Source organism: Culex pipiens, chromosome 2 (genome assembly GCF_016801865.2).
Source record: "Culex pipiens pallens isolate TS chromosome 2, TS_CPP_V2, whole genome shotgun sequence".
Lineage (NCBI taxonomy): Eukaryota > Metazoa > Arthropoda > Insecta > Diptera > Culicidae > Culex > Culex pipiens.
The window spans coordinates 131400944-131426582 of record NC_068938.1 but is presented as its reverse complement, the minus strand read 5'-3'; the positions used below and the strand labels follow the sequence as shown (position 1 = coordinate 131426582).

At 44.4% G+C, this 25639-nt stretch overlaps 2 protein-coding genes and 3 pseudogenes across 3 annotated transcripts; 2 read left to right on the top strand and 3 right to left on the bottom strand.

The window, feature by feature from the left end:
• The first annotated feature begins 1756 nt into the window (after positions 1-1756).
• Positions 1757-3875, top strand: LOC120415308 (superoxide dismutase [Cu-Zn]). 2 transcript variants are annotated; one of them, XM_039576750.2, is made up of 3 exons: positions 1757-1855; positions 1939-2021; positions 3409-3875. In XM_039576750.2, exons 2-3 carry the CDS (start codon positions 1956-1958, stop codon positions 3838-3840), a joined length of 498 nt encoding a protein of 165 aa, XP_039432684.2. In that variant the 5' UTR covers positions 1757-1855; positions 1939-1955; the 3' UTR covers positions 3841-3875. The 2 variants fall into 2 exon arrangements, with proteins under 2 accessions (XP_039432684.2, XP_039432720.1); XM_039576786.2 differs by lacking the exon at positions 3409-3875 and adding an exon at positions 2727-3345 and having other exon boundaries at positions 1784-1855.
• Positions 3868-5512, bottom strand: LOC120415307 (uncharacterized). Its single transcript, XM_039576785.2, has 2 exons — positions 5301-5512; positions 3868-5237 (listed from the first exon to the last, which is right to left on the bottom strand). Exons 1-2 carry the CDS (start codon positions 5397-5399, stop codon positions 3963-3965), a joined length of 1374 nt encoding a protein of 457 aa, XP_039432719.1. The 5' UTR covers positions 5400-5512; the 3' UTR covers positions 3868-3962.
• Positions 5513-11601: 6089 nt separating this feature from the next.
• LOC120415279 (nuclear pore complex protein Nup50-like) lies at positions 11602-13699 on the bottom strand (annotated as a pseudogene).
• Positions 13700-16232: 2533 nt separating this feature from the next.
• Positions 16233-19442, bottom strand: LOC120415343 (poly(A) polymerase alpha-like; annotated as a pseudogene).
• A 1750-nt stretch (positions 19443-21192) lies between these two features.
• LOC128093079 (poly(A) polymerase type 3-like) lies at positions 21193-25252 on the top strand (annotated as a pseudogene).
• Positions 25253-25639: the final 387 nt, after the last annotated feature.

Here is a 25639-nt window from a genome sequence, read left to right as displayed (position 1 = left end):
TTTCATTTGCTGCCTCACACGTGCTCACGCTCAGCTTAATAACAAAAAAACACGCATCACACACACTGAGAAAAGACGGGCGAGCTGTCACGACAGCAGTGCCATCAGCGCCGGGTGAGTGGATGCCGAAACTAAATTGAATTTGAAATAACCGTTTTTGAAGGACGATGGTTCGGCACTCGAGTGTCCCGTCTGTTTGTCTGTGTTCAAAGTATGTTTACATTACAGCTGGACGATTTTTTGCATCAGGTTTCCTATCTCTTTCTAGAAAAACTTTCTTGTCAGGCGACTTCTAGCTGGTTTTTTTGACTGACCGCCCGATATATCAGCCAACATACTTCACAGGGCTGTGACAGCTCGAGCTCGATCATTGTTTGCATCAGGACACTGTGACGAGAAGTTCGTCATTTTTGGGTTAAATTATATTTTTTTCACTGGGCCCAGAAAGCCTTATATTCTTTTGTTGTTCCTGAAAGTTTCTCAGCAAGTGCAGCTGCGCATCTGTCAAATCGTCTGTTTGACAATCGCTGATCGCTGAGGGTGAGTGAGAAGGAAGATAGGAAAGTGCGGTTATGTTTGGATTCGGGGTGGCACGTCAGTTCGTCAGTGGTATGATGCTAACTTGCTCCTGAAATAAGATACAGCGTTTTCAAGACTGGTCTAAAACTATTTTTTTGTTGCTTGATTTTTTTTGAAATTTCAAAATTAAAAAAAAAATTTCCCATACAAACTTAAATGATAAATTAAATCGCTTTGCACAAAGTGGGGACTGAACGAGACTGAACCAATCGTTTCCAAACTTTAAGAAATTTTTCAGGATCCCAGAATAAACTGAAAAATTGCTGTGCTGGAAAATCGATATTGTTATTACACCCTAATGGTACATGCGTGAGTTTAAACTGCAGTGTTTCCCAAAGTGGGTACTGGGCCCCACTAGTGGAAGGGCCGTGGGCCCACTGGGCCCCGATGTTGAATTATGGGATCAGTGGTTCAAACTATTCCCAGCACTGGCGATACCAGGGGGGGCCCGTGCCCCCCTTTCGACAGAAATTTGTTTTAAATTTGTCCGAGGCGTCATTCACAAACACCATAATCAAAATATTTCCTATGTGTGTGCCCCCTCCCCCCCCCCCTCCTTCTGTCAGAGCCTGGTCACACTACAGATTCCCGGTCACGAAATATTCTAGCAGAGCTGGTTCTGCCAGAATCCTGCTAGAACGGTAGAACATTTCTGCTGTAAGAATATCCAGCTCTATAAGAACTCTGCTAGAATCCTGCTAGAATGTCGTAACTGGGTTGTTGGGGAGTTGCCGCTACTGCCCAATCACGATGTTCTAGCAGGACTCTAACAGAGTTCTTACAGAGATATTCTTACAGCATTCTAGCAGGATTCTGGCAGAGCAGCTCTGCTAGAATATTTTATTCACGCCCGTCATCGATTTGATTATTTTTTTAAGAAAGACACTGTCGCTTTCAAGGATCCCAGATTTCCAGATCTGTGTAGAATTTTACATAAATTGCTGGTAAAAAAAAAATAAGCATTTCTGGGTTCAAGGTTTTTACACCGATTCGGCGTATTCCCACGTTTTGGCGATCTGTGCAGAATTTTACACAAATCTGTGACATCTAGATTTTTCGTGTAAACCGGAAAAAATAAAATAAGTCAACTTGCATGCAAGTTAAGCAAAAGCCGTTTCTGAATGGCACACATTCTTAGTATCCGTCAATTGACGTGTGCCAGAAATCCCGATCGCAGCGGTCGCCGCCGGCTCCTTTTCTCTTCTTCATTCGCCTCACAGCCGTTCGCAAGTGAAGTCGCATTTCGCAAAGTTTTTGCTCCTCGTGCTTGAAAGAGGTAGGTTTAGCAGCTTCAACTAGCGCGCTTCCTCCATGTTATTCAACGCGTTTAATTTTTATTTTATTTTTTACACTTTCCAGACTATTCGTCCCACAGAATGCCCGTCAAAGCCGTCTGCGTGTTGAGTGGAGACGTTAAGGGGACGATTTACTTTGAGCAGAATGTGAGTTTCGAAGAATTTGATTAGTGTCGCCGGTTAGAGGTCAATCTTTTTTTTTTGCTAGCTATCTTCCGCCATTACATTTCGTACGTATGAATATGTGTATTTATCAGTGCTTGCTGCGATTGTACCGATTGTGTACTTTACATAACAAACACACTCAAGAGTGTACTCGACGAAGCAGGCTAAGAAAGTTCTAGGCTATCTTTAGTATCAGTCGGCGATGATTTGGCTAAATTATTTGAAGTTATTTACTTTCCGATAATGAATGCACTTGCTAACTAATTAGTCTTTTTTAAAAGGTGTCTTCGATTGCCATTTTGGATTTGCATGTCTGACCTTTCAATTGTTATGAGGCTTATCATTGAATTTGTTTAAAGTTTGGTCAAACATTTTGCATAATTTCAAGCTATCGATTTTATCAATGAATTGCGCACCGACACACACCCACACAATCGCAACTCTATTTCGTCATCGTGTCTAGTAAATAAACTTTAGCGTTTATTTTTGCGTTTCATTCGTGGCTAAGCGGAATCAGACTTGTTTTGCCGTTTGCGTAATTTGGCATCGTTGAACTTGACTGATTCTGGTATTTGTTGATGTTGGTTGTAGGCGTAGGGAAAGTTCAACTAAATTTTCATTTTCAAGTCAACTAACGCATGTTCATCATGCTCATTTCTCTCATTCCATGCACCACACATTGTGCAGGCCGATTCCGACGCCGTGAAGGTAACGGGCGAGGTCACCGGGCTGAAGGCCGGAAACCACGGCTTCCACATCCACGAGTTTGGCGACAACACCAACGGGTGCACCTCGGCCGGGCCGCACTTTAACCCGCACGGCAAGGAACACGGCGCCCCGGACGCGTCCGTCCGTCACGCCGGAGATTTGGGCAATGTGGTGGCCGATGCGGGGGGCGTGGCCAAGGTCGACATCACCGACAAGCAGATCTCGCTGAGCGGACCGCTGAGCATCCTGGGCCGCACCGTGGTCGTGCACGCCGATCCGGACGATCTGGGCGTGGGCGGACACGAGCTGAGCAAGACCACCGGAAATGCGGGCGCCCGGCTGGCCTGCGGCGTGATTGGGATTTGCAAAGCTTAAGGCGGCCGGATGTAGCAAGCTGTAGGCAGTGTTGACGCGACGAATCAAATTCGAGACGCGTCCGTAACAAAAAAAAACACCCTCCCGGGAAAGTGGAACCTGTGTCCTTAACGAGACTTCTTCTATTCCATTCTAAGTGAAACACACAAAAAAAAAACTCATCGTTGTTTGGTCATTTCAAAATAAAAATTGATTTTTTGTTATTTCTTGTAAGCTAAACCTAGCTACCTCGTGTTCCATCACTTCATCTGAAGAAGCCACCTTAACATCCATATCTCCTTCACAGGGTGGCACCGCCGTGACCGTGACCGGCTGCGTTGAGGGGCTGCCCCCGGGCAAGCACGGATTGCACATTCACGAGTTTGGCGATTTCAGCCGCGGTTGGCACTCGACGGGACCGCACTACAACCCGTACGGGCGGGATCACGGCGGACCGGAGGACACGAACCGGCACGCGGGCGATCTGGGCAACCTGGTGGTGCGGCCGTGCGGAATGGCCAAGATCCAGATGGTGGACCACCAGATTACGCTGGTCGGGGAGCACAGCATTCTGGGGCGGACACTTTCGATTACGGAGTTTGAGGACGATCTGGGAAAGGGGGGACACGACTACAGCAAAACCACGGGAAATTCTGGAAACAAGATTGCCTGTGCGATGATCGGGGTGGCGCCGGAGGAGTACTTCCAGGAGCGGCGCCACTTGACCACGCATGACTAGACGCGACCGAAAAAATAAAGCAAATTCTTCTATCAGTTCAAGTTTATTTCAATTCATCTAAAGCGAAAAAATTAAGCTAGCCCCAATACTTGACGGTATTTGAACACAATTTGGTGTGGCGATCACGCCGCGTGATTCCACCGAGGGTCACTCGGATTGGGCGGGTGAATAAAGTCAATCAGCTCGTCGAACGAGGGCAGCACGGGCGGCGGCGCCTCCGCTTGTTGTTTCGGCGGCGACGGTGGCACCTCCTTCTCCGGACTCGCAGCGACGACCGGTTCCGGGCACTCTTCTTCCGCACCCCCCTCGTACCGAAACTGCGAATCCTGCAGCACCGCTGCCGACAGGGACAACTTTCGCGTGTCCTTTCGTCGCGCCGAGGTAAACTGGTTCGCTCGCTTCAACGGCGACCGTTCATCGGAGGACGTCGACGGCGATTCCGTCCCCGGCGTGCGCTTCTTCATGCTGCGCTCGATAAAGTTCAGCATGCGTTCGACCTTCTGGTTGCCCAACCGCTTGATGCCCGGCACGGGAGTCGGGGTCGGTTCCTTGGTGCCGCCGTCCGGCGGTTTCCTACTGTTGAGCGATTCGATAAATTGCAGCGGCGAAAGGCGGCTCTTTTGAAGAATCTGCTCCGACGACAGCGGACCGTCCAACACGGCACTGCTGGACGAGCTGTGCTTTGGCCGTCGCGGGTGCTTGTGCCGCCGGCGATGCTCGCCGGGACTCTTCCGAGTCTTGCTCTTTGGTGAAACTGGTGGTTCCGTGCCCGGAACCGGAGGTACTTTGAAAACGCCCTGAACTTCCCCCACCTCTGTCTTCTGCTGGAACATTTGCAGACATCGCTTGAGCTGCTTGCTAGTTGCAACCGGCTTCGGCGGGGTCACCCGGACGACCGGACTAGATTTCTTCTCCGGTGAACCCGCCCCGCCACCCAGCTCCGACAAAATATCGTCAATAAATCCCGTGTCGAAGTCCTTCACCAAGTTCAGCAACGACGGACTCCCAAAAATGTTCCGATCCGGCGTTTTAATATTGCTCAACGGCGACGATCCCGAAGCGACCTTCTCCGGCGAGAAACAGTCCAGATTGAAATCGAACAACGAACTGTTGGCACCCACCTGCCCTTTAACCGGCGATGGCTGACCCTTGCTCGGCGAACTCATTTCCAAGAAGTCGTCCAACACCGGCGCTGCCACCGCCGATTCCTCCGCGTCCAACGCCGTGTAATAATAAACCGTTTTGTCGGTGTAATTTTTGAACTTGAAATTCCGGAACGGGTACATACAGCTCGCCGACTCGCACTTGTAGATCGCTTCGTTCAAGTTGATGTACATGTACCGGACGGAACTCTGCTGGTTCCGCGACCAGCACTTAGGGCAGTGCGTGACATCCTCCTAAAAAACAAACGGACCCCAATCAAATCAAAATCGATAACCAATCCCACACCAAAAACTCACCACGTTCGGATCCTCGTTGATGTACGTCTTGTGGACCTTGATTTTCCGCGCCGCCTGTTCGCGGTGCCGGACTAGCTGGGCAAACGCGTCCATTTTCATTCACCGATTTCGGAATTATGCGAAACATAGGAGGAAGATTTCCCCTGCGAGACCGGAATTAGAGCATGATGGAAATCGTGTTGAAAACGCGACTTGAACATCAAAACAAAAACGAATTGTCAAAAAGTTTGCGTGCGCCGCCCCTTGAGAAACGACGACAAGAACGGGCTGTCGAGATATCGTCAAATGACGGTTGGGAAATTTACCACTGGGATGATTAAATTATTTGTGCACGCTGAAACAAAATAATCTAAATCGGGTAACGTGTACACTCAAAAAAACTATCACCACATAGTTGCATGAAATTTCCGGTAGCAGCCAATTTTTGGTCCCAAACATCATTTCACATGAGTCATGCAACTATCACAATACATTCACGTTAATCCTACTTGCTTCCAACGCAGCATACACTAACACAACAAAATTTTACGTGAAATTCTTGCCTGAAAAATTTGAGGCGTGGCTTGCATGTCAGCTGATTTTGGTTTGCATGAAATTCATGCCACATTCGCAAGGAAAGTGGTATGTAAAATATCCACTTACTATTTCATGCAACATTGTGGTGAAAAGTGACGACGATAACCAGAGATGGAAGGTTGCATGATTTTCCTGCCTGAAAATTTTGAGCCAGCCTGCAAGTCTGAGGCAATCAGTCTGCTGGTGATTCTCAACAGCTGAACATGATTTCGGCCGGGCACGAAATCAAGGTTTTAGTTTTTTTTCTGTCTCGGTTGATTCAAGAACCGGAGCAATTCAAGATTCATTTGTAAGTATATTCTGCACCATTTTTGCTAATTTTTGCATTAATTTTCTGTGTTGTTATTTTCCAGGCATCGAAACCAGAAAATTTAGCGCGATCGTCGGTGTCCCTCCGTGACCAATTGTAGTTTGAGGCCGGATGTGCGAATGTTTCAGCGGGACCGGAATGCACGGTAGTCAAGGCAATCAAAGCAGGCCGTGGAGATGGTGACGAAGGCGCTGGCCGCGAATGGTGAAGTGAATGAAACTGTTCACTAGACTTCTCTGCAGGCCGCAAGCGTGCCGGATTCGTGGACTATTCGCCTGTGCTTCAGAACGGGTTGATGTCGGAGAAATTAATATAAAAAAATATTGTGAAAAGTGATTGTGTTGTGATGTGAAGTGATTCTCTGTTGTGATGTGTGTTCATGAAAATTGTCATATTTAAAAAATAAAAAATTAAAACCTCGGTTAAAACACAACTCCATGTTTTCTTTGTTCAGAAATCACCAAAAACTGAAAAAAATGAATAAAAATCCCCCACCCCCAAACAACCATAATCACCTCCAAAATCATGTGATGGCCACATTCTGAGAAGGTAGGTGCTGCGTGAAATGGCTGCAACTTTTACGTGAATTCTTGTGATGTTACATATGAATGTATTGGTTCGTTTGAAAATGGATAACGCCAAGACTCCTGAGATTCACGTAGATTACGCATGAACATCCATATGGAAAAAAAAATCACCTGTATTTTCATGTAACATTGTGGTGAATACTATTTTGAGTGTATATACACGCACGCACATTTAGCATAATCCATTTCTGAGTAACAATCATTCTGTTTCGGTCTCGGAAACTACTCAGGTCTGAGTAAATCAGGGGGTAGCGAAGAAGTCGCCATCTTAGAAGTTCAGATAACAAACACTAAGAATCAGTATTATACATATTACTTTGGTAACACGAAGTGTGTTATCCTGGTTAAACTCAAAAGTATCATGCAAATGTGTAAAACCAAACTGAAAAATGTGTAATGCCGATTCTTAGTGTGCACTGTTTGATCGACCCAAAGAAAAAAAGCAAAAAAAGTTATTGCCTTCCTCACGTTACTGAGTGTTGGGAGGACCACCCTGACGACACAACATCATCACGCGCGGTGGCTCATTGTGATGATCGTCAACACAAGATCGATGCCAGCCGCGCGCAAGGAAGAGGAGAAATTGTCGTCGTCACTTGTGTTGTCTTTATTCTATTGTAGACCGTCCACCGCGACACAGCCTGTCTGCGGCTCGGGTCGTCTTAGTTTCGTTTTAAATTGTTATTTGTAGTTTGTTGTAATAAATGTATAATTACGTCGTATTACAACAAAGTGGCGACGAATATTGTCGGTTAGCTGGTTCCGCGCGAAAGACCGCAATCCGCAGTTTCCTCCGGTTCGCGAACGGAGTGAGGTTAGGTGGACCATGTGGGAGCTGCTGGAAGAAGATCTGTTGTCGGAGGACAGCATTCCGCTGTTGCTCCAGATCCTGTCCCAGCAACAACAGCTTCTGACGGTGCTCGTTCAGGCAGCTACCCAGCTGGCCGACCACGAGCTCGTTCATGATCGTGCGTTCTCCGAGGATGCCCCACCGTTTGGCGATCAACCCGGCGAAGAAGCGGTGGAGTCGGATCAAGCGCCGGAGTTCCAGCAACCACGAGTTCAAGCACCCGTGCATCCAGTTGGCCCGGAACGGAAGCACACACACCGTAATTCCGGCCAAACATCCACCACGAACCTGCACCACTCAGTGCTTCCGCCGATCATCATCGACAAGATGGCGGATCTCAAGCACGCCAACCTAACAGTCATCGATCCGCTTCAGCCGTCGTCCACCACCATCACAAGCACACCGGGCATCACATCCGCGCCGGCGTCTACTCAGCTGGTGGACAACAACGAAGGCAAACTTTGCGGTTCATGTCAAATCGATGACAGCTTGGTTGGAGGACACGCACAGGTTCAGCACGGTAGCTACCCACGTCAAGCACTGCAGCGTCCAGGAGAGCACGCTACTGCGGACATCGTCCCGTTCCGGTACGTTTCGCTCGCCAAGCGAGAAACGCCACCCGGCTCAGTTCTCCAGATCAAACAGGACGTGCAGTCCGGCCGACCAACCAGCTGGTCAGGCCACCGCAACCCACACAACAACGGGGTTGCCGAGTGTAGCATCATCAAGCACTCATCTTCATCATCAACGGGGGGAGAGGCCCTCCGGCAATCAATCAACGCTTTTCTGCTGTTCAACTTTACCTCCTTGGGTCGACGCGCAGCGTTTATGACATCGCCAGCAGAACTGCAGCTGATCGGACGGCAACGTATCATCGCCGGTGACAGTTTCCTCACCGTTCGTCGATGCACTGTTTGGCCCTGGGACCCCGGTCAACCCAAAGGAAGGTCGGGTCAACTGGTGTGCATCTCTTGGCTGCTAATCGCATCGCCAGGACTCGCAATCGATGATCCTGCTCAACAACAACAGCAGCCCGCAAACTCCACACGGCGTTCTTGTGTGTGATCGCAAGAAGCAGCTGAAGATCAACTAGGGTGGTTCTTCGAAGTCCACATCCGCACCATCCAAGGCTACTCCTCAGCAAGTGCCAGGAGTTCTTCGCCACTCTTCACGTTCTGGAAGAGCACCCGTGAAGGATCACCACAACATCTTCAAACTAAAGGGGGGAGGTGTTGGGAGGACCACCCTGACGACACAACATCATCACGCGCGGTGGCTCATTGTGATGATCGTCAACACAAGATCGATGCCAGCCGCGCGCAAGGAAGAGGAGAAATTGTCGTCGTCACTTGTGTTGTCTTTATTCTATTGTAGACCGTCCACCGCGACACAGCCTGTCTGCGGCTCGGGTCGTCTTAGTTTCGTTTTAAATTGTTATTTGTAGTTTGTTGTAATAAATGTATAATTACGTCGTGTCCCGTACTTGTTTGTATTACAACACTGAGGAAAGGCTATAAAATCACTCGAAAAATGAACTTCTCAATTAGACCTCCTAGACCCACCTTTATGTATACCAATCGACTCAGAATCAAATTCTGAGCAAATGTATGTGTGTGTGGTGGGATGTTGATCAAAAACTTGTCACTCGATTATCTCGACATTGGCTGAACCGATTTTGTCCGTTTTGGCGTCATTCGATCCGTCTTGGGGTCCCATAAGTCGCTATTAAAAATTATGCAGTTAAGTTAAGTACTTCAAAAGTTATTCTAAAAAAACGATTTTAACAAAAGTCTGGAAGATTGTAAAAAGGGTGGTTTTTGTAAAAAAAAAAAACCCGTCATGCTATACATTTTCAGAAAGGTATTAAAAAGACCTTTCCAACGCGTCCAAGACATTGAAGATCTGACAACCCTATCAAAAGTTATAAGCACTTAAGTGTTATTTATACGCTTTTTGGAGGCCGAATCTCAGATATATTGATGAAAACGTTGTCCGGATCTCTCGTGCAACCTATCGTTGAATAGGTATTCAAAAGAGCTTTCCAACGCGTCCAAAACGCCATCCCCCCGTAGCAAATGCACAAAACTCATTTGTGAGTTAAGCTAAGAACAAGATTGTCCGTTCGACGCAGTGGTGAACGCAGAACGCTGTGCCAGTTCGATTTTTCCAACAACTGTCAGTCGAACAATCTACAGGGGTTGCTTTGTTCAATGGTCGATGACTGGCAGGCTATGATGACAGGCGCCAAATTTTGCGTTTGCGTCCAGGTCTGACGGACAATCTAGTTCTTACCTTTAAAGTCTCGGTTATAGTGGTTTTGACGAGAGCTGGGTGATTTCCACTTAGATACCCAGAATGTTGTCTGTGATGTTCCTCTGGGAAAACTTCACTCATTCAATTTTGCACCTAATTCGACGCACAACCAGAAAATATTCACACCTCAAATATGCACATATCAGAATGCACACCCCCTCTTCACCCCACTTGCCTGCTGTGGTGAGTGTCTAAAAGAAATGCTATTATTGATTCGAAGCAAAACTTTCGGGTGTGTCTTAGACAGTTTTTCCTGCTGTAGTTTGAGGTATGCACATTTGTGAAGAGTTTTCCACAACTTGCTCGATCGTCTAGAAATCGTTGTAATCTGCAATATGTTTGTTTGCTTTAAAATAAAAAAAAGTGATCAGACAGTCAGTTTTTAATCCGAGGGGCAGGACACAGTTAATCAATCATGTTTACACTAATTAATTAGCGCTGATTTTCGTCAACTAGCTAATTGATTAGCGCTGATTTGACATTCCATTCCCATCTCATGTTGAGTTATCTTGGCGTTGAGAAAAGTCATTTTGACAGCTTGAAAATGTCTCTATCTTTGATCTGAACTGCAGGAAAACACTAAACTTTAAAACTAATCTGTTGTGCGGTTTTATTCGGTGCAGGCAGGTTCCAGGCACAGCCGGAGCATGGATTTCGGCGTGACCTCAACCAGTAGCAAACTCTCATTGGAGGCCTGCTGAATCCGGCCAACTTGGTGCTGCAGAAGAAGGAGACCAATGACAAGAAGCTGTCGGCGAAAGATCGGAAGATTTTGACCAAACGAGAGCAGGAGGAGCGCGGATAGATGCAGCAGGCCTGCCAGATGCGGAAGCTGGAGGCAGAACACGCCCATGATGTTGTAGGGACCAACAAAGCTGACCTAGGACAAACAGATCAAGTGTGCAACATCTACTACCGCGGCCAAACTCCCGCCTGTCTCTCTTCCACAAGCGATCCCTTGTTCAAGAAGGGCTTGATTGACGGAGTAATGAGAACTCCGGCGCCGAAATGGACGCCTTTTTCGACGTCGGAATACCGACATGTTTGGCATTCTCCCAGCCACCGATGTCGGTTTGTCTTTCGCGTCTCATCGTCCTCATCATCCTGAATGACGAGTTTCAAGTTCTACTGCTGCGATTTTGTTCCGGTGACAACATACTTTTTGCCCTCGCCCTTGATCAAAAGGCCGGCGGATGTACCGCAGCGTGGTGCTGGTGTGGTGGAGGTGACATCGTCTGCAAGGTCATCGTTTGCGTTTCGATGGTTTTTTTTTCTAGAAATCGTCCAAGCGTTGACGCGCCGGATGAAAGCGGATCTGCACGTAGATCATGGGTTACGGCCGAGCTGAGGTACAAGATGGTCTTTTCTGTGAAGGTTTGGTGGAGAAGATTCTGCGGTTGTGATGGTTGTCGTAGAAGTCTAGCAAAACAATGCCAAAGGGCCGTTGTGGGTTTGTAAACAAAGAGTGCATCTCTTTCATGCCAGATTTAAACATCCTCTAGCATGAGCAGGACACACTCTTTGTTTACAAACCCACAACGGCCCTTTGGCATTGTTTTGCTTGAAGTGAATGTGGGATCACATGACACAGTAGCATGACATCGGGCTCTACGTCCCAATAATGCCTTTTGCATGAGAACATTTTTCTTGCTTTTTTCAAATTAAGATTAATTCCTATTTAGTAAAACCATTAAACAAATTTCCAACCCTTAGTTGGGGTTTTGCTTGATCAGCATTTCATACAGCTCGTCGGCCTCCTCGCTGGTCTTGACCCGCAGCAACACCGACGTCGGCGGTGGTTTCATCTCCGGAATGCACACCATCGTGACGTTGTTCTTGCCAATCCCCTGCACCGGCACCGCCTTGTTAAGAATGATAAGCAAAATCTGGCCGATGCTGGTGTCAGCCCGTACCAGGGTCCACCTTTTGGATGTGCAGCGTTCCGATGCCACGGTCCGAGTTGTTGCCGTCGGCTTTGACGAACAGTTTGCACGGCTTAGGGAAGATGCTGTCCTTGTCCATGACTGGCGTGAACTCTACCTTGGATGGTTCGTCCACGTCGTCATTGGCGGTGGCCTTTTCGTCCGGCTTACTGTCTTCGGTGGGTTTGCCCACGTTGGGGAAGCTGAGGACGGTTCCGGTCGTGGAACTTGTCGATCCAATCCCGAAGCTGAATGGTTTGACTGCCACGGGAGTCGGTGTCACGGTCGTGTTTGTCGTCGTCGCTGGTGCGTCGCCTTTGTGGCCGTTGACTCCTTTGTGTCCACCTTCCTGCTACTCTCCTTGGCCTCGATCTCATCCAGATACTTTTCGTGATTTTGAAGATCGGCGTCAACTTGCACACCGGATTCTCCTTGACCTTCTCCGAAATCCTAGTGGCCACGGCCAGGTTGAACGCCTTCACGTTGGCAGCATACTCCTCATCCCCGGTGCCCTTGCGGGTGGAGCCTGTGTGTCCTCCTCCGGAGGGCTTCCAACCCCGAAAAAGACCTGCTTGCTCGGGTTGGTCGTGACAAAGATGCTGGCTCCAAGCGCGGACATCGTGGCCACCGCGAAAGCGAAAATGGACTGGCTCCTTCCTCGGCCGCTTTCAACGCCGGTGTCTACGTCACTCCGGCAAATCCCTTGAACGCACCAAACACCGACGACGATACACCGCTGCTCGCGGAATCTGTAACGGCGACTCCGTTTTTATGATGCTTTTTTTCAGCTCGGGCCCTCCTCCTCCTCCTCCTTCTAGTTCCTGACGGGGCAAGTATCCCCTGATTTCTCGAAGCCGTGACTGCGGTCGGCCGGAAGAAGACCACACGTAGACTTCGTTTCGAATCAGGTTGGCCACTTAAATTTGCAAACGTTTACTTTACGTTTGTTTTGTTTTGATGTTTTGACGTTTGTCCGTCAGCCCAAGATAAAATTTTAAGGGTAGGAATACACTAATTGATTGGCGATAATCTTAATCAACTAATCGTAAATTCTAATTAACTAAACAATTATTTTTAATCAATTATGGCTTGTGTCTCACCCCTCGTTTTAATCGTGTTTTTTACCGTTGTAAATAAAAATTTACATAGGGCTTTGGGAGCGTTCTTTTATTACGTAACGCGAAAAATCGGACTTTTAGACCCCCTCTCCCCCCCCCCCTCGTAACAAAATTTCCATACAAATTTTAAAAATTTTGTATGGAGCGTTACACGGCCTCCGACCCCCCCTCCCCCCTACTGCGTTACGTAATAAAAGAACGCTCCCTTTACTGCCGCTCTAATCGAGTCCGTCCCATATAAGGCTTTCTAGGCTCAGTGGAAACAATATAATTTAACCCAAAAATGACGAACTTCTCGTCATAGTGTGCTGATGCAAACAATGAGCGAGCTCGAGCTGTCACAGCCCTGCGAAGTATGTTGGCTGACATATCGGGCGGTCAGTCAAAAAAACTAACTAAAAGTCGCCTGACAAAAAACTTTTCCTAGAAAGAGATAGGAAACCTGATGCAAACAAACCTCCAGCTGTTATGTGAACATACTTTGAATGTGTTGGTAAATTTCTGACTAGAAAGCCTTATGTAAAAACAGCAAGCCGAGAAAAACGCATGTTAAATTTGTCACGTATTAGAATTTAACTAAAAAATAGATTTTCTCCAGTTTACTAGAACAAAGTACTAAATTTTATTGGGTTTTCTGATAGTTTACATGATTTTGAACCAAACTGCATCTTCACCTCTAAATTGACGAAATTACATATGGGACGGACTAGCTGCGAGCGGCATTTTAGTACCCAATTGAATCTGAACTCAAAACTGAAAAATCCCATACAAGTGTGTAAAAGTTAATTGAACAATGTCCCAGTCACGAAATATTCTAGCAGAGCCGGTTCTGTCAGAATCCTACTAGAACGGTGGAACATTTCTGCTAGTATTCTGTAAGAATATCCAGCTCTGTAAGAACCCTGCTAGAATCCTGCTAGAACGTCGTGACTGGGGTGTAATGCTGAATCTCAGTGTACAGCACATTGGCCCCAACCCAGTCACGAAATATTCTAACAGAATCCTGCTAGAACGGTGGACCATTTCTTCTAGAATGCTGTAAGAATATTCAGCTCTGTGAGAACTCTGCTAGAATCCTTTTAGAACGATGCCCCATTTACTCATTTATGAGTAAGCTTGGGTGTGACGAAAACTGAGTGATTTTGAACGTGCGTGTATCTTTTTCAAACCTGTCAAAATTTGATTTAAATTAAATCAAATCGACGGTAACATTTCAAAAGGCATCATGTACATTTTGACACTTTCTGGGTTATTGCATATTCTGAAAGTACTCCTAATAAGCTACCTCTCCACCAAAGATGAGCAAAAGTTACTTCAATAAAGTCTGTTTAATAATGATTTCAAATAAAGTAACATAAACAAAATCTCTGCCATCAGCAGTCCCTGTTTATATAGCCCTGTCAACCTGTCAAACAAAAGATTACACTCAAACCCCGATGGTTTGACACCAACTGTTGTCAAACGAACGGGGTCACGTTTTAGTTTGACACCCCTTTTACACGGAGTTCACACACACTACCAAACGTTTGTTTTGATAGTGTGCGTGAGCGCCGTGTAAAAAGTGACAGTTCGTCACTTTTTAGTTTGACTTTGACCAACCAACGGGGTACAAACTAAAAAAGTGTCAAACGAAAAAGTGACCAACCACCGGGGGTTGAGTGTACATGAACCTCGTGACGAAAAAAAGGAACATGAACAAAGCGCCATGTACATTCGGCGAAGAAAAACGAATCATATCAAAGCGTCGACGCTTTGTCATGAACTATATAACTACTTTATGACAAATAGTTACTCAACTATTTATCAAATGGTCTCTACTATTCATTAAATTGTAACCCAACTATATATGTACGATATATCAAACCATTAATTCCATTCCCAAAATAGTTTTGGTCGATTTTACTATATGAGAAATTAGTTGTTAGGCAGAAAACTATATGAGGTTTTCATACATATATGTAAATATTTTTATAAACTTGGATTTTACGTCAAATAGTCATTGCCCAAAAAATTGACTATTCCCTATATAGTTTCTGAAAAACTACTTTACCGACACTACTTTGCCGACACTTTAAAAAAGACCGCAAAAATGAACCCTACAATTGTTGTGATAACTACTTCGGATATAATCAAATTTGATTTTTAAGTTCTATCGATAGTTGGTGAATGTTTACCGCCATTATATGTGATGTTATTTACGTTGCTGCCGAACTGCTGCCGCCTTATCCGATTGATCTATATCTGTTGGTGGTTTTTCAGTGGTTTTGGTGACATGTTGTGTTAGAAGGGAGCAAGCTCGGGGGCAAGTATTTTTCGATAAGTCCAAGTAGTCCAAACAATTGACTCATTTTATAGTGAACAGTAATAGTCCACCATGTAGTACACATATTTTTGGTGCATGGTAAGAACAGCATGCCTACTTTTTCTGGAATAGTGAAAGTCAATTTCATGAGCCCTCGTAACATTTTTCTTCTTTTGGGGAGTTTTCTGATAATCTGAGGAGAAGTGGGGGTGTTGAAGGTTCTCTATCATCCAGAGGAATCGACTGTGATCAATTTACTTGATAAAAGTTGAAATTTTTGTACCAATTGTTTAACATATAGTTGGATTATATAACAAACTGTAATTGTACTCCATACTGTTGAAATATTGTTTGAACTATTTGGACTTATAGAAATTTTTAATTCAAAATAGTATGGTGTATAGTAATTTTACTTCATGTAAGTTGACAAATTATTTGGATTATACAAACTTATCGAAAAAAATGTGGCCGCCATCAATTGTGTTCTACTATAGCATTTATAGTAGGTTTTTAGTTCTTACAGGTTCTGACTATAAAAATCTAAAATCTGTGGAATTTTGCTATATTGTTCTCAATAAAGTTGATAAATTGTTTGAACTATTTGGACTTGTCGAGAAATTAAAAGTGAGAGTGTGTGCAACATGGAGTTAAACTTTCTGTGCAGTTGCTGTGAAGGTTTCCATGGCACTTCGAAAAGTTTAACTCCATGTTGCACGCACACACTCTCACTTTTAATTTCTCGGTACATTTTTTCGTTGAGTCACGTTGTCTAAACAATCCGAACTGTTTAGTGTAAGGTTATTGTACCCCAAATAGTTCAAAAATAGTTAGAATCATTAGATTTACTTCAATAAAAACGTCATCATTTGACGATCAGTTTCGTTATGGTTTTGTATAGTGCCGTAACTATATGATAATGGTTAAGTATGTGGTAACTACATCTCTCCCGCATAAACGAGAACCTTAAAAAAACTTTTTGTTAAATGGTTTACTCACCATTTCAGAGATCGTAACCACTATTTAAAAAATGATAGGAAAACCTTAAAAATACCATATCGGAAATGGTACCCTACCATTTATCATAAAGTTCGACCATCTGAATTGAGGGTGGTTAGCAACGGTAACCTTAAAAATCCCCGAACAACGTTTCGTCAAATTACCATTTGTGTAATGGTTAAAATAAAGTTAATTTTCGCGTAAAAGCGACGTTTTTCTTCCGGTTTTTACTATTTCAGAAAAGGTTTTTAAATGGTATTTTAAGGTTGTTCGCACAATTTTTAACCTTGCTGCTACTATTTTAGAAATGGTTCGTAAATGGTTTTTAAGGGTTTTTCTTGCTATTTTTACCTAGCGCTACTATTTTGGAAATAGTTTTCATATGGTTATTTAAGGTTTATCCTACATTTTTTCCCAGTTTCACTATTTCAGAAATAGTTTTCAAACGATAAATTAAAGTTAATCATACAAATTTACACTTTTTGAGAAATAGTTTTGAAATAGTTTTTAAAAGTTTTTCTTACATTTTTTACCTACCTATTTTTTACAGAATTGTTCACTTTTTGACGGATGGTTCACAGCAATGGTATTTGAACTTTAGCGGCTTAAATTCTAGTTGAATGTTGATTCTGTTTAGTTGATCATACTGCCAAAATCGTCCAAATCTGAAAAAGTAAGAAGAAAAAAATCACAAAGTATCAAGTTGAATATAATATTCAAATATCATATGTACTTATCTGATTATTCAGATTGATTGATGCCAATCGTTTGTTCGCTTCGTCGCATCCTCGGCGGAACAATATTGTCGGCCGGCTGCCGGCAAAATCTCTTTTGATCACCGATCGAGTTCTCCAGCACCAGCTGTTCCGTTTTTATCAAGTTCTCCACGGCGCTGAAATGATCATCAACAAAAATGTAAATTAAATATCTGGTAAATCAAATGATTTGTTTGAAAATTATACCTGCGCACAAAACGTAAACAACGACCAGCCGCACAAACGTTTCACTTCAGACTGTTTTTGCCTGCGCTAAGCGCTTGCCTGCGCGAGAGCAGGTAACGAAGCGTAGTGAGAGAAGAGAAAAGAGAGAAAGCGCAAGGCAAATATTATTTTGCGTTGAATATAAATTATTGATAAATTGATTTAGAAATTTAATGCAAAAAGAGATTCTGCATTCAAAAAAAGGAAAGCCCTAACTTTTTTGAAGACTGTGTTTCCTTTGATGGATGGTGTAGATTATGCGAAACAAGGAATAACTTTCGCAGAGGATCTGAAACTTAATTTCGCCGGGACAAAACGCCCTATTTGTTTAAAATATCACACTACACCTCCACATCACCGATTCCGTTGATGCTAGAGAACGGAACCGTGATTCAGCTGGTCAATCTAACTGACCTGACACTGTGAAGATCGACGTGCGATGGTAGAGAGCGGTCCAAACGAATTAATAACTTCCGCTCGTCACACTCGAGACATTCGTCGCTGACCTAGCGGAGAGTCGAAATCGACATCGGCACAGGTGCCACGACACCAGTGATTTTGTCCAACCAGTCTAGAAACACTGTTTTGTTCTGGCCATAATGTGTTAACATTGTGGAGCAAAACTGCTAGCTCCACGGCGGCCAAAAAACCTAACGCTGCCATAGTGATACGATCACTCACCGAAACACCGCGAATCAAAACCCGTCGAATTTCGCTCTAGTTTCTTCTGAGCAGGTCGTTTGCGCATTTGCGACGGCGGAGGAGTCGCTGGTTTTTGCGCTCCCGCTTGAGCAGGTTCGGGTCGAGGTACTGGTTGAGCTGCTTCCGCCGGACGTGCCGCGCCTCGGTCTTCATGCCGTCGCGTGTTGTCTCGAGGACCTTGATGTGCACCTGAAAGAAAACAACTCGGTTAGAGACGCGTTTTTTTGGCTGTAGAATCGCTCAACGCACCGCATGTTTATGCACGGCATCGGTAAAGTTCTGGATGCTTTCGGTCAGGTCCACGTTCAGGTTCTCTGACCGCTCTGACCCCAAGAACCAGAGCGAGCAGTGTTGTCTGCGCCCTCGCCGCCGTCGTCCTTTTGGTTTTAGTCCAGCTGCTCGAAGCACTTCGGGTTGACGTGGGCCAGGTTGATGTGCAGGATTCGCTCCAGGTTCTGGATTAGGTAGCGGATCTTGGACTCGACCAGTCCGTTCCACTCGAGGAGGTCGTCGGTGTTGTTCGAGGTCACCAGCAGTACGATAAAGTAGCGATACTTGAAGAAGAAGCTCGGCGCCTCAAACAGCTTGTCCCAGCCGGCCTTGCCGAGCATGATTTCGTCCGTGATCTGCATGCCGCGGTTAAACTCGTTCAGCATGATCTTCCGTGTCGAGCTAGACACGTGGAAGGTCGAGTTTTGCTGCGGATATGCCAGCGTGATGATAGGCATCAGGTGGAACCGGCCCTGCACGTTCACCCGCGGATCCCACACTTGAAAGCCCAGATTCACGGTGTCCGGCCGCTTCAGGAACACCGGCTGGGGCCAATTCCAGCGCGAAAACACCAGAAAGAACTTGTGCACTTGCGTGGCCGCGACGACATTTGGGAGCTGACACGTCCTGGCCACCAGCATAGCCCAAGACACACCTCCAAAGTAACCCAAAGAGTTGGAGTAGATTCCATGCTCTGAAAACAGAAAAAAAACAGTGAATAGAAGAAAACCCCAATATTAACAAAAACCCTAAAAGATACCAACCAAAGCTCAACTTACTCTTCGCCCACAGCTTGATCGAACGCAGCGCCAGCCGAAAGTTGTCAATGTTGGGCACCAGCCGCAGGATCTCGTCGGTGGCGCGGCACCCGTTCAGACTGCGCACCAACTTGGGGTCCAGATTCTTCAGCAGCATATCATCGCCCAGGTCAAAGTTGCCCGGAATCTCCTTCAGCGCCAACCGCGCAAACTGCAAATCAATCTTGATGCCGTCAAAGTTCATCTTGACGTCCGGCACAAGCACCTCCTCGACGGCGCGGCACTCTGTCACCTCGGCCCAAAGTAGTCCTGCCGTTCGATGATGTGCGGCGCCACGCACAGCGCGTCAATATTCGCCCCCTTGTGGTTAACGCCCAGCCGGTACGACCCAAAAGTGTAGATCTTTCCGCCGAGCTTCTCTGCCAGCACTTTCGGCATGTTCTTCGAGATGGACACATTGCGCACCCACTGCTTGACCAGCGTGTTCAGCTTGGACAGAATCTCCATCCGGTGGTTCAACACGGACTCGTCCTCAAACACGTCGTACGGCTCAAAAAAAAACTTTGACGGCACAGGGAAAATAAAAAATCAAAACAAACATTCCTCCTCCACACGGTCAGCTGGATGTACTCAAAATCAAGTTCGATTCACTCATTTTGGACCATGCGTGGAGGAATTCATTTATGAGTTGCAACACCAAGTCAAGCAAAACATTGTAAAACGGCCATTGTCATTTTTCAAAACATTGAGAAAAACAAGAATGAAATTTGCAATTAGTTTTTCAATTCCTATTTCATACCAATTAAGCAAACTGCGAAAATGATTTACACAACATGTGTAAAAATGGTATAGTGGTAGTTTTTTCACATAAAAATCATTCTTTTTATGGTTTTCTCGATATGTAGTGGTAGTTTAAGATTAAAGGCATTGTTTGAAGTAAAAATCCCGTCTGTTTACATTTTTGACTTCACCTTTTACAATGTTTTTCTTGAAATTGACAGTGTCATTTTAGATTTGAACTTGATTTTGTGTACCTCCAGCTGACCGTGATCAGTTCAACTGCGATTACATTATTGTGGTAAACGTAGTTGAACTGAAAAATTCGTATGAAAAAGTGCGAAACGCATTAGCAATGTGCGATTTTCAGTTACAGTGTACACCTACCAAAATAAAATGTGGTAATCTCCGGCAATTCCTCAAAATGATCAACTCACATTTTGCGTGTATCGCCCAGTTTTGACGTTTCTCTCCTTCTTCGCAAACGCCCTCCCAGTCACGGCGTTCTAGCAGGATTCTGGAAGAGTTCTCACAGAGGTGGATATTCTAACAGCATTCTACCAGAAATTTTCTACTATTTTTGCAGGATTCTGGCAACCAGCTGTGCTAGAATATTTCGTGACTGGGTTCAAGCTGATTCATCTGTGAGAAACCGGCGCAACCAGAACAAACAACAACAAGAAATCTGTCTTCGCAAGTTCTGTTTAAAAAAAAGTTATGTTAAACAAAAATTTTAGTGAATTTCTGCTCGGAAACTAGGCTTCGTATTGGGTTTGTATTTTGTATATGAAACAACAATTTAAAGGATTACGCTCCGAGGCACAATTTTTATTCAAAATAATAAGAAAACCTGGTTGAATTTGGTTAAACATATTAGAAAATCATTACAATATTTTGAACAGATATATAATATCGCGTATTGAAGTTAACCATTTGAACTTTAAAATAACCTTTTGATTTAGGATAACTATTTCAGTAAATATCCTCAAAAAGTTTTTCAAAGTCATTCAGAAAAAAATCACCATTACAAACTTTTTAAAAACCCTAATTATAACGGTAACTATTTGACAAATAATCATCCAAGTCCGCCAGTTGAACCATTTGAATTTTAAAATTACCTTATGATTTAGGGTAACTATTTGAGAAAACATCTGCAAAAAGTTTTTTAAAGTTATCAAGTAAATTGTTGACCATTACAAACATTAAAATAACTTTATTACATATGGTGACCATTTGACAAATAGTCATCAAGGTCCGCCAAATAACATTATTACAAATGGTGACCTTATCTCATAAGGTTTTTTTAAGTTCCTCACCAGAATCGATATAGTTTTCGTTTATCCGGGTAGTAATATAGTTTGGACTATTCCCCCGATGGTTTTTGATTATGCCCCGGATAAACGAAAACTATATCGATTGGATTATGGAACTTAAAAAAACCTTATGAGATATGGTCACCATTTGTAATAATGTTATTTGGTGGACCTTGATGACTATTTGACAAATGATCACCATAAGTAATAGAGTTATTTTAATGTTTGTAATGGTAAACAATTTTCTTGATAACTTTAAAAAACTATTTGCAGATGTTTTCTCAAATGGTTACCCTAAATCATAAGGTAATTTTAAAATTCAAATGGTTCAACTGGCGGACTTGGATGATTATTTGTCAAATAGTTACCGTTATAATTAGGGTTTTTAAAAAGTTTGTAATGGTGATTTTTTTCTGAATGACTTTGAAAAACTTTTTGAGGATATTTACTGAAATAGTTATCCTAAATCAAAAGGTTATTTTAAAGTTCAAATGGTTAACTTCAATACGCGATATTATATATCTGTTCAAAATATTGTAATGATTTTCTAATATGTTTAACCAAATTCAACCAGGTTTTCTTATTATTTTGAATAAAAATTGTGCCTCGGAGCGTAATCCTTTAAATTGTTGTTTCATATACAAAATACAAACCCAATACGAAGCCTAGTTTCCGAGCAGAAATTCACTAAAATTTTTGTTTAACATAACTTTTTTTTAAACAGAACTTGCGAAGACAGATTTCTTGTTGTTGTTTGTTCTGGTTGCGCCGGTTTCTCACAGATGAATCAGCTTGAACCCAGTCACGAAATATTCTAGCACAGCTGGTTGCCAGAATCCTGCAAAAATAGTAGAAAATTTCTGGTAGAATGCTGTTAGAATATCCACCTCTGTGAGAACTCTTCCAGAATCCTGCTAGAACGCCGTGACTGGGAGGGCGTTTGCGAAGAAGGAGAGAAACGTCAAAACTGGGCGATACACGCAAAATGTGAGTTGATCATTTTGAGGAATTGCCGGAGATTACCACATTTTATTTTGGTAGGTGTACACTGTAACTGAAAATCGCACATTGCTAATGCGTTTCGCACTTTTTCATACGAATTTTTCAGTTCAACTACGTTTACCACAATAATGTAATCGCAGTTGAACTGATCACGGTCAGCTGGAGGTACACAAAATCAAGTTCAAATCTAAAATGACACTGTCAATTTCAAGAAAAACATTGTAAAAGGTGAAGTCAAAAATGTAAACAGACGGGATTTTTACTTCAAACAATGCCTTTAATCTTAAACTACCACTACATATCGAGAAAACCATAAAAAGAATGATTTTTATGTGAAAAAACTACCACTATACCATTTTTACACATGTTGTGTAAATCATTTTCGCAGTTTGCTTAATTGGTATGAAATAGGAATTGAAAAACTAATTGCAAATTTCATTCTTGTTTTTCTCAATGTTTTGAAAAATGACAATGGCCGCTTTACAATGTTTTGCTTGACTTGGTGTTGCAACTCATAAATGAATTCCTCCACGCATGGTCCAAAATGAGTGAATCGAACTTGATTTTGAGTACATCCACCTGACCGTGTGGAGGAGGAATGTTTGTTTTGATTTTTTATTTTCCCTGTGCCGTCAAAGTTTTTTTGAGCCGTACAACGTGTTTGAGGACGAGTCCGTGCTGAACCTCCGGATGGAGATTCTGTCCAAGCTGAACACGCTGGTCAAGCAGTGGGTGCGCAATGTGTCCATCTCGAAGAACATGCCGAAAGTGCTGGCAGAGAAGCTCGGCGGAAAGATCTACACGTTTGGGTCGTACCGGCTGGCCGTTAACCACAATATTGACGAATATTGACGCGCTGTGCGTGGCGCCGCGCAACATCGAACGGCAGGACTACTTTGGGTCGTTCCTCGAGCTGCTGGAGAAACAGCCCGAGGTGACAGAGTGCCGCGCCGTCGAGGAGATGCTTGTGCCGGACGTCAAGATGAACTTTGACGGCATCAAGATTGATTTGCTGTTTGCGCGGTTGGCGCTGAAGGAGATTCCGGACAACTTTGACCTGCGCGAAGGTATGCTGCTGAAGAATCTGGACCCCAAGTTGATGCGCAGTCTGAACGGATGCCGCGCCACCGACGAAATCCTGCGGCTGGTGCAGAACATTGACAACTTTCGGCTGGCGCTGCGTTCGACCAAGCTGTGGGCGAAGAGTAAGTTGAGCTTTGGTTGGTATCTTTTAGGGTTTTTGTTAATATTGGGGTTTTCTTCTATTCACTGTTTTTTTCTGTTTTCAGAGCATGGAATCTACTCCAATTCTTTGGGTTACTTTGGAGGTGTGTCTTGGGCTATGCTGGTGGCCAGGACGTGTCAGCTCCCAAATGTCGTCGCGGCCACGCAAGTGCACAAGTTCTTTCTGGTGTTTTCGCGCTGGAATTGGTCCCAGCCGGTGTTCTTGAAGCGGCCGGACATCGTGAATCTGGGCTTTCAAGTGTGGGATCCGCGGGTGAATGTGCAGGGCCGGTTCCACCTGATGCCGATCATCACGCCGGCATATCCGCAGCAAAACTCGACCTTCCACGTGTCTAGCTCGACACGGAAGATCATGCTGAACGAGTTTAACCGCGGCATGCAGATCACGGACGAAATCATGCTCGGCAAGGCCGGCTGGGACAAGCTGTTTGAGGCGCCGAGCTTCTTCTTCAAGTATCGCTACTTTATCGTACTGCTGGTGACCTCGAACAACACCGACGACCTCCTCGAGTGGAACGGACTGGTCGAGTCCAAGATCCGCTACCTAATCCAGAACCTGGAGCGAATCCTGCACATCAACCTGGCCCACGTCAACCCGAAGTGCTTCGAGCAGCTGGACTAAAACCAAAAGGACGACGGCGGCGAGGGCGCAGACAACACTGCTCGCTCTGGTTCTTGGGGTCAGAGCGGTCAGAGAACCTGAACGTGGACCTGACCGAAAGCATCCAGAACTTTACCGATGCCGTGCATAAACATGCGGTGCGTTGAGCGATTCTACAGCCAAAAAAACGCGTCTCTAACCGAGTTGTTTTCTTTCAGGTGCACATCAAGGTCCTCGAGACAACACGCGACGGCATGAAGACCGAGGCGCGGCACGTCCGGCGGAAGCAGCTCAACCAGTACCTCGACCCGAACCTGCTCAAGCGGGAGCGCAAAAACCAGCGACTCCTCCGCCGTCGCAAATGCGCAAACGACCTGCTCAGAAGAAACTAGAGCGAAATTCGACGGGTTTTGATTCGCGGTGTTTCGGTGAGTGATCGTATCACTATGGCAGCGTTAGGTTTTTTGGCCGCCGTGGAGCTAGCAGTTTTGCTCCACAATGTTAATACATTATGGCTAGAACAAAACAGTGTTTCTAGACTGGTTAGACGAAATCACTGGTGTCGTGGCACCTGTGCCGATGTCGATTTCGACTCTCCGCTAGGTCAGCGACGAATGTCTCGAGTGTGACGAGCGGAAGTTATTAATTCGTTTGGACCGCTCTCTACCATCGCACGTCGATCTTCACAGTGTCAGGTCAGTTAGATTGACCAGCTGAATCACGGTTCCGTTCTCTAGCATCAACGGAATCGGTGATGTGGAGGTGTAGTGTGATAGTTTAAACAAATAGGGCGTTTTGTCCCGGCGAAATTAAGTTTCAGATCCTCTGCGAAAGTTATTCCTTGTTTCGCATAATCTACACCAACCATCAAAGGAAACACAGTCATCAAAAAAGTTAGGACTTGCCTTCTTTTGAATGCAGAATCTCTTTTTGCATTTAATTTCTAAATCAATTTATCAATAATTTATATTCAACGCAAAATAATATTTGCCTTGCGCGTTCTCTCTTTTCTCTTCTCTCACTACGCTTCGTTACCTGCTCTCGCGCAGGCAAGCGCTTAGCGCAGGCAAAAACAGTCTGAAGTGAAACGTTTGTGCGGCTGGTCGTTGTTTACGTTTTGTGCGCAGGTATAATTTTCAAACAAATCATTTTATTTACCAGATATTTAATTCACATTTTTGTTGATGATCATTTCAGCGCCGTGGAGAACTTGATAAAAACGGAACAGCTGGTGCTGGAGAACTCGATCGGTGATCAAAAGAGATTTTGCCGGCAGCCGGCCGACAATATTGTTCCGCCGAGGATGCGACGAAGCGAACAAACGATTGGCATCAATCAATCTGAATAATCAGATAAGTACATATGATATTTGAATATTATATTCAACTTGATACTTTGTGATTTTTTTCTTCTTACTTTTTCAGGTTTGGACGATTTTGGCAGTATGATCAACTAAACAGAATCAACATTCAACTAGAATTTAAGCCGCTAAAGTTCAAATACTATTGCTGTGAACCATCCGTCAAAAAGTGAACAATTCTGTAAAAAATAGGTAGGTAGAAAATGTAAGAAAAACTTTTAAAAACTATTTCAAAACTATTTCTCAAAAAGTGTAAATTTGTATGATAAACTTTAATTTACCATTTGAAAACTATTTCTGAAATAGTGAAACTGGGAAAAAATGTAGGATAAACCTTAAATAACCATATGAAAACTA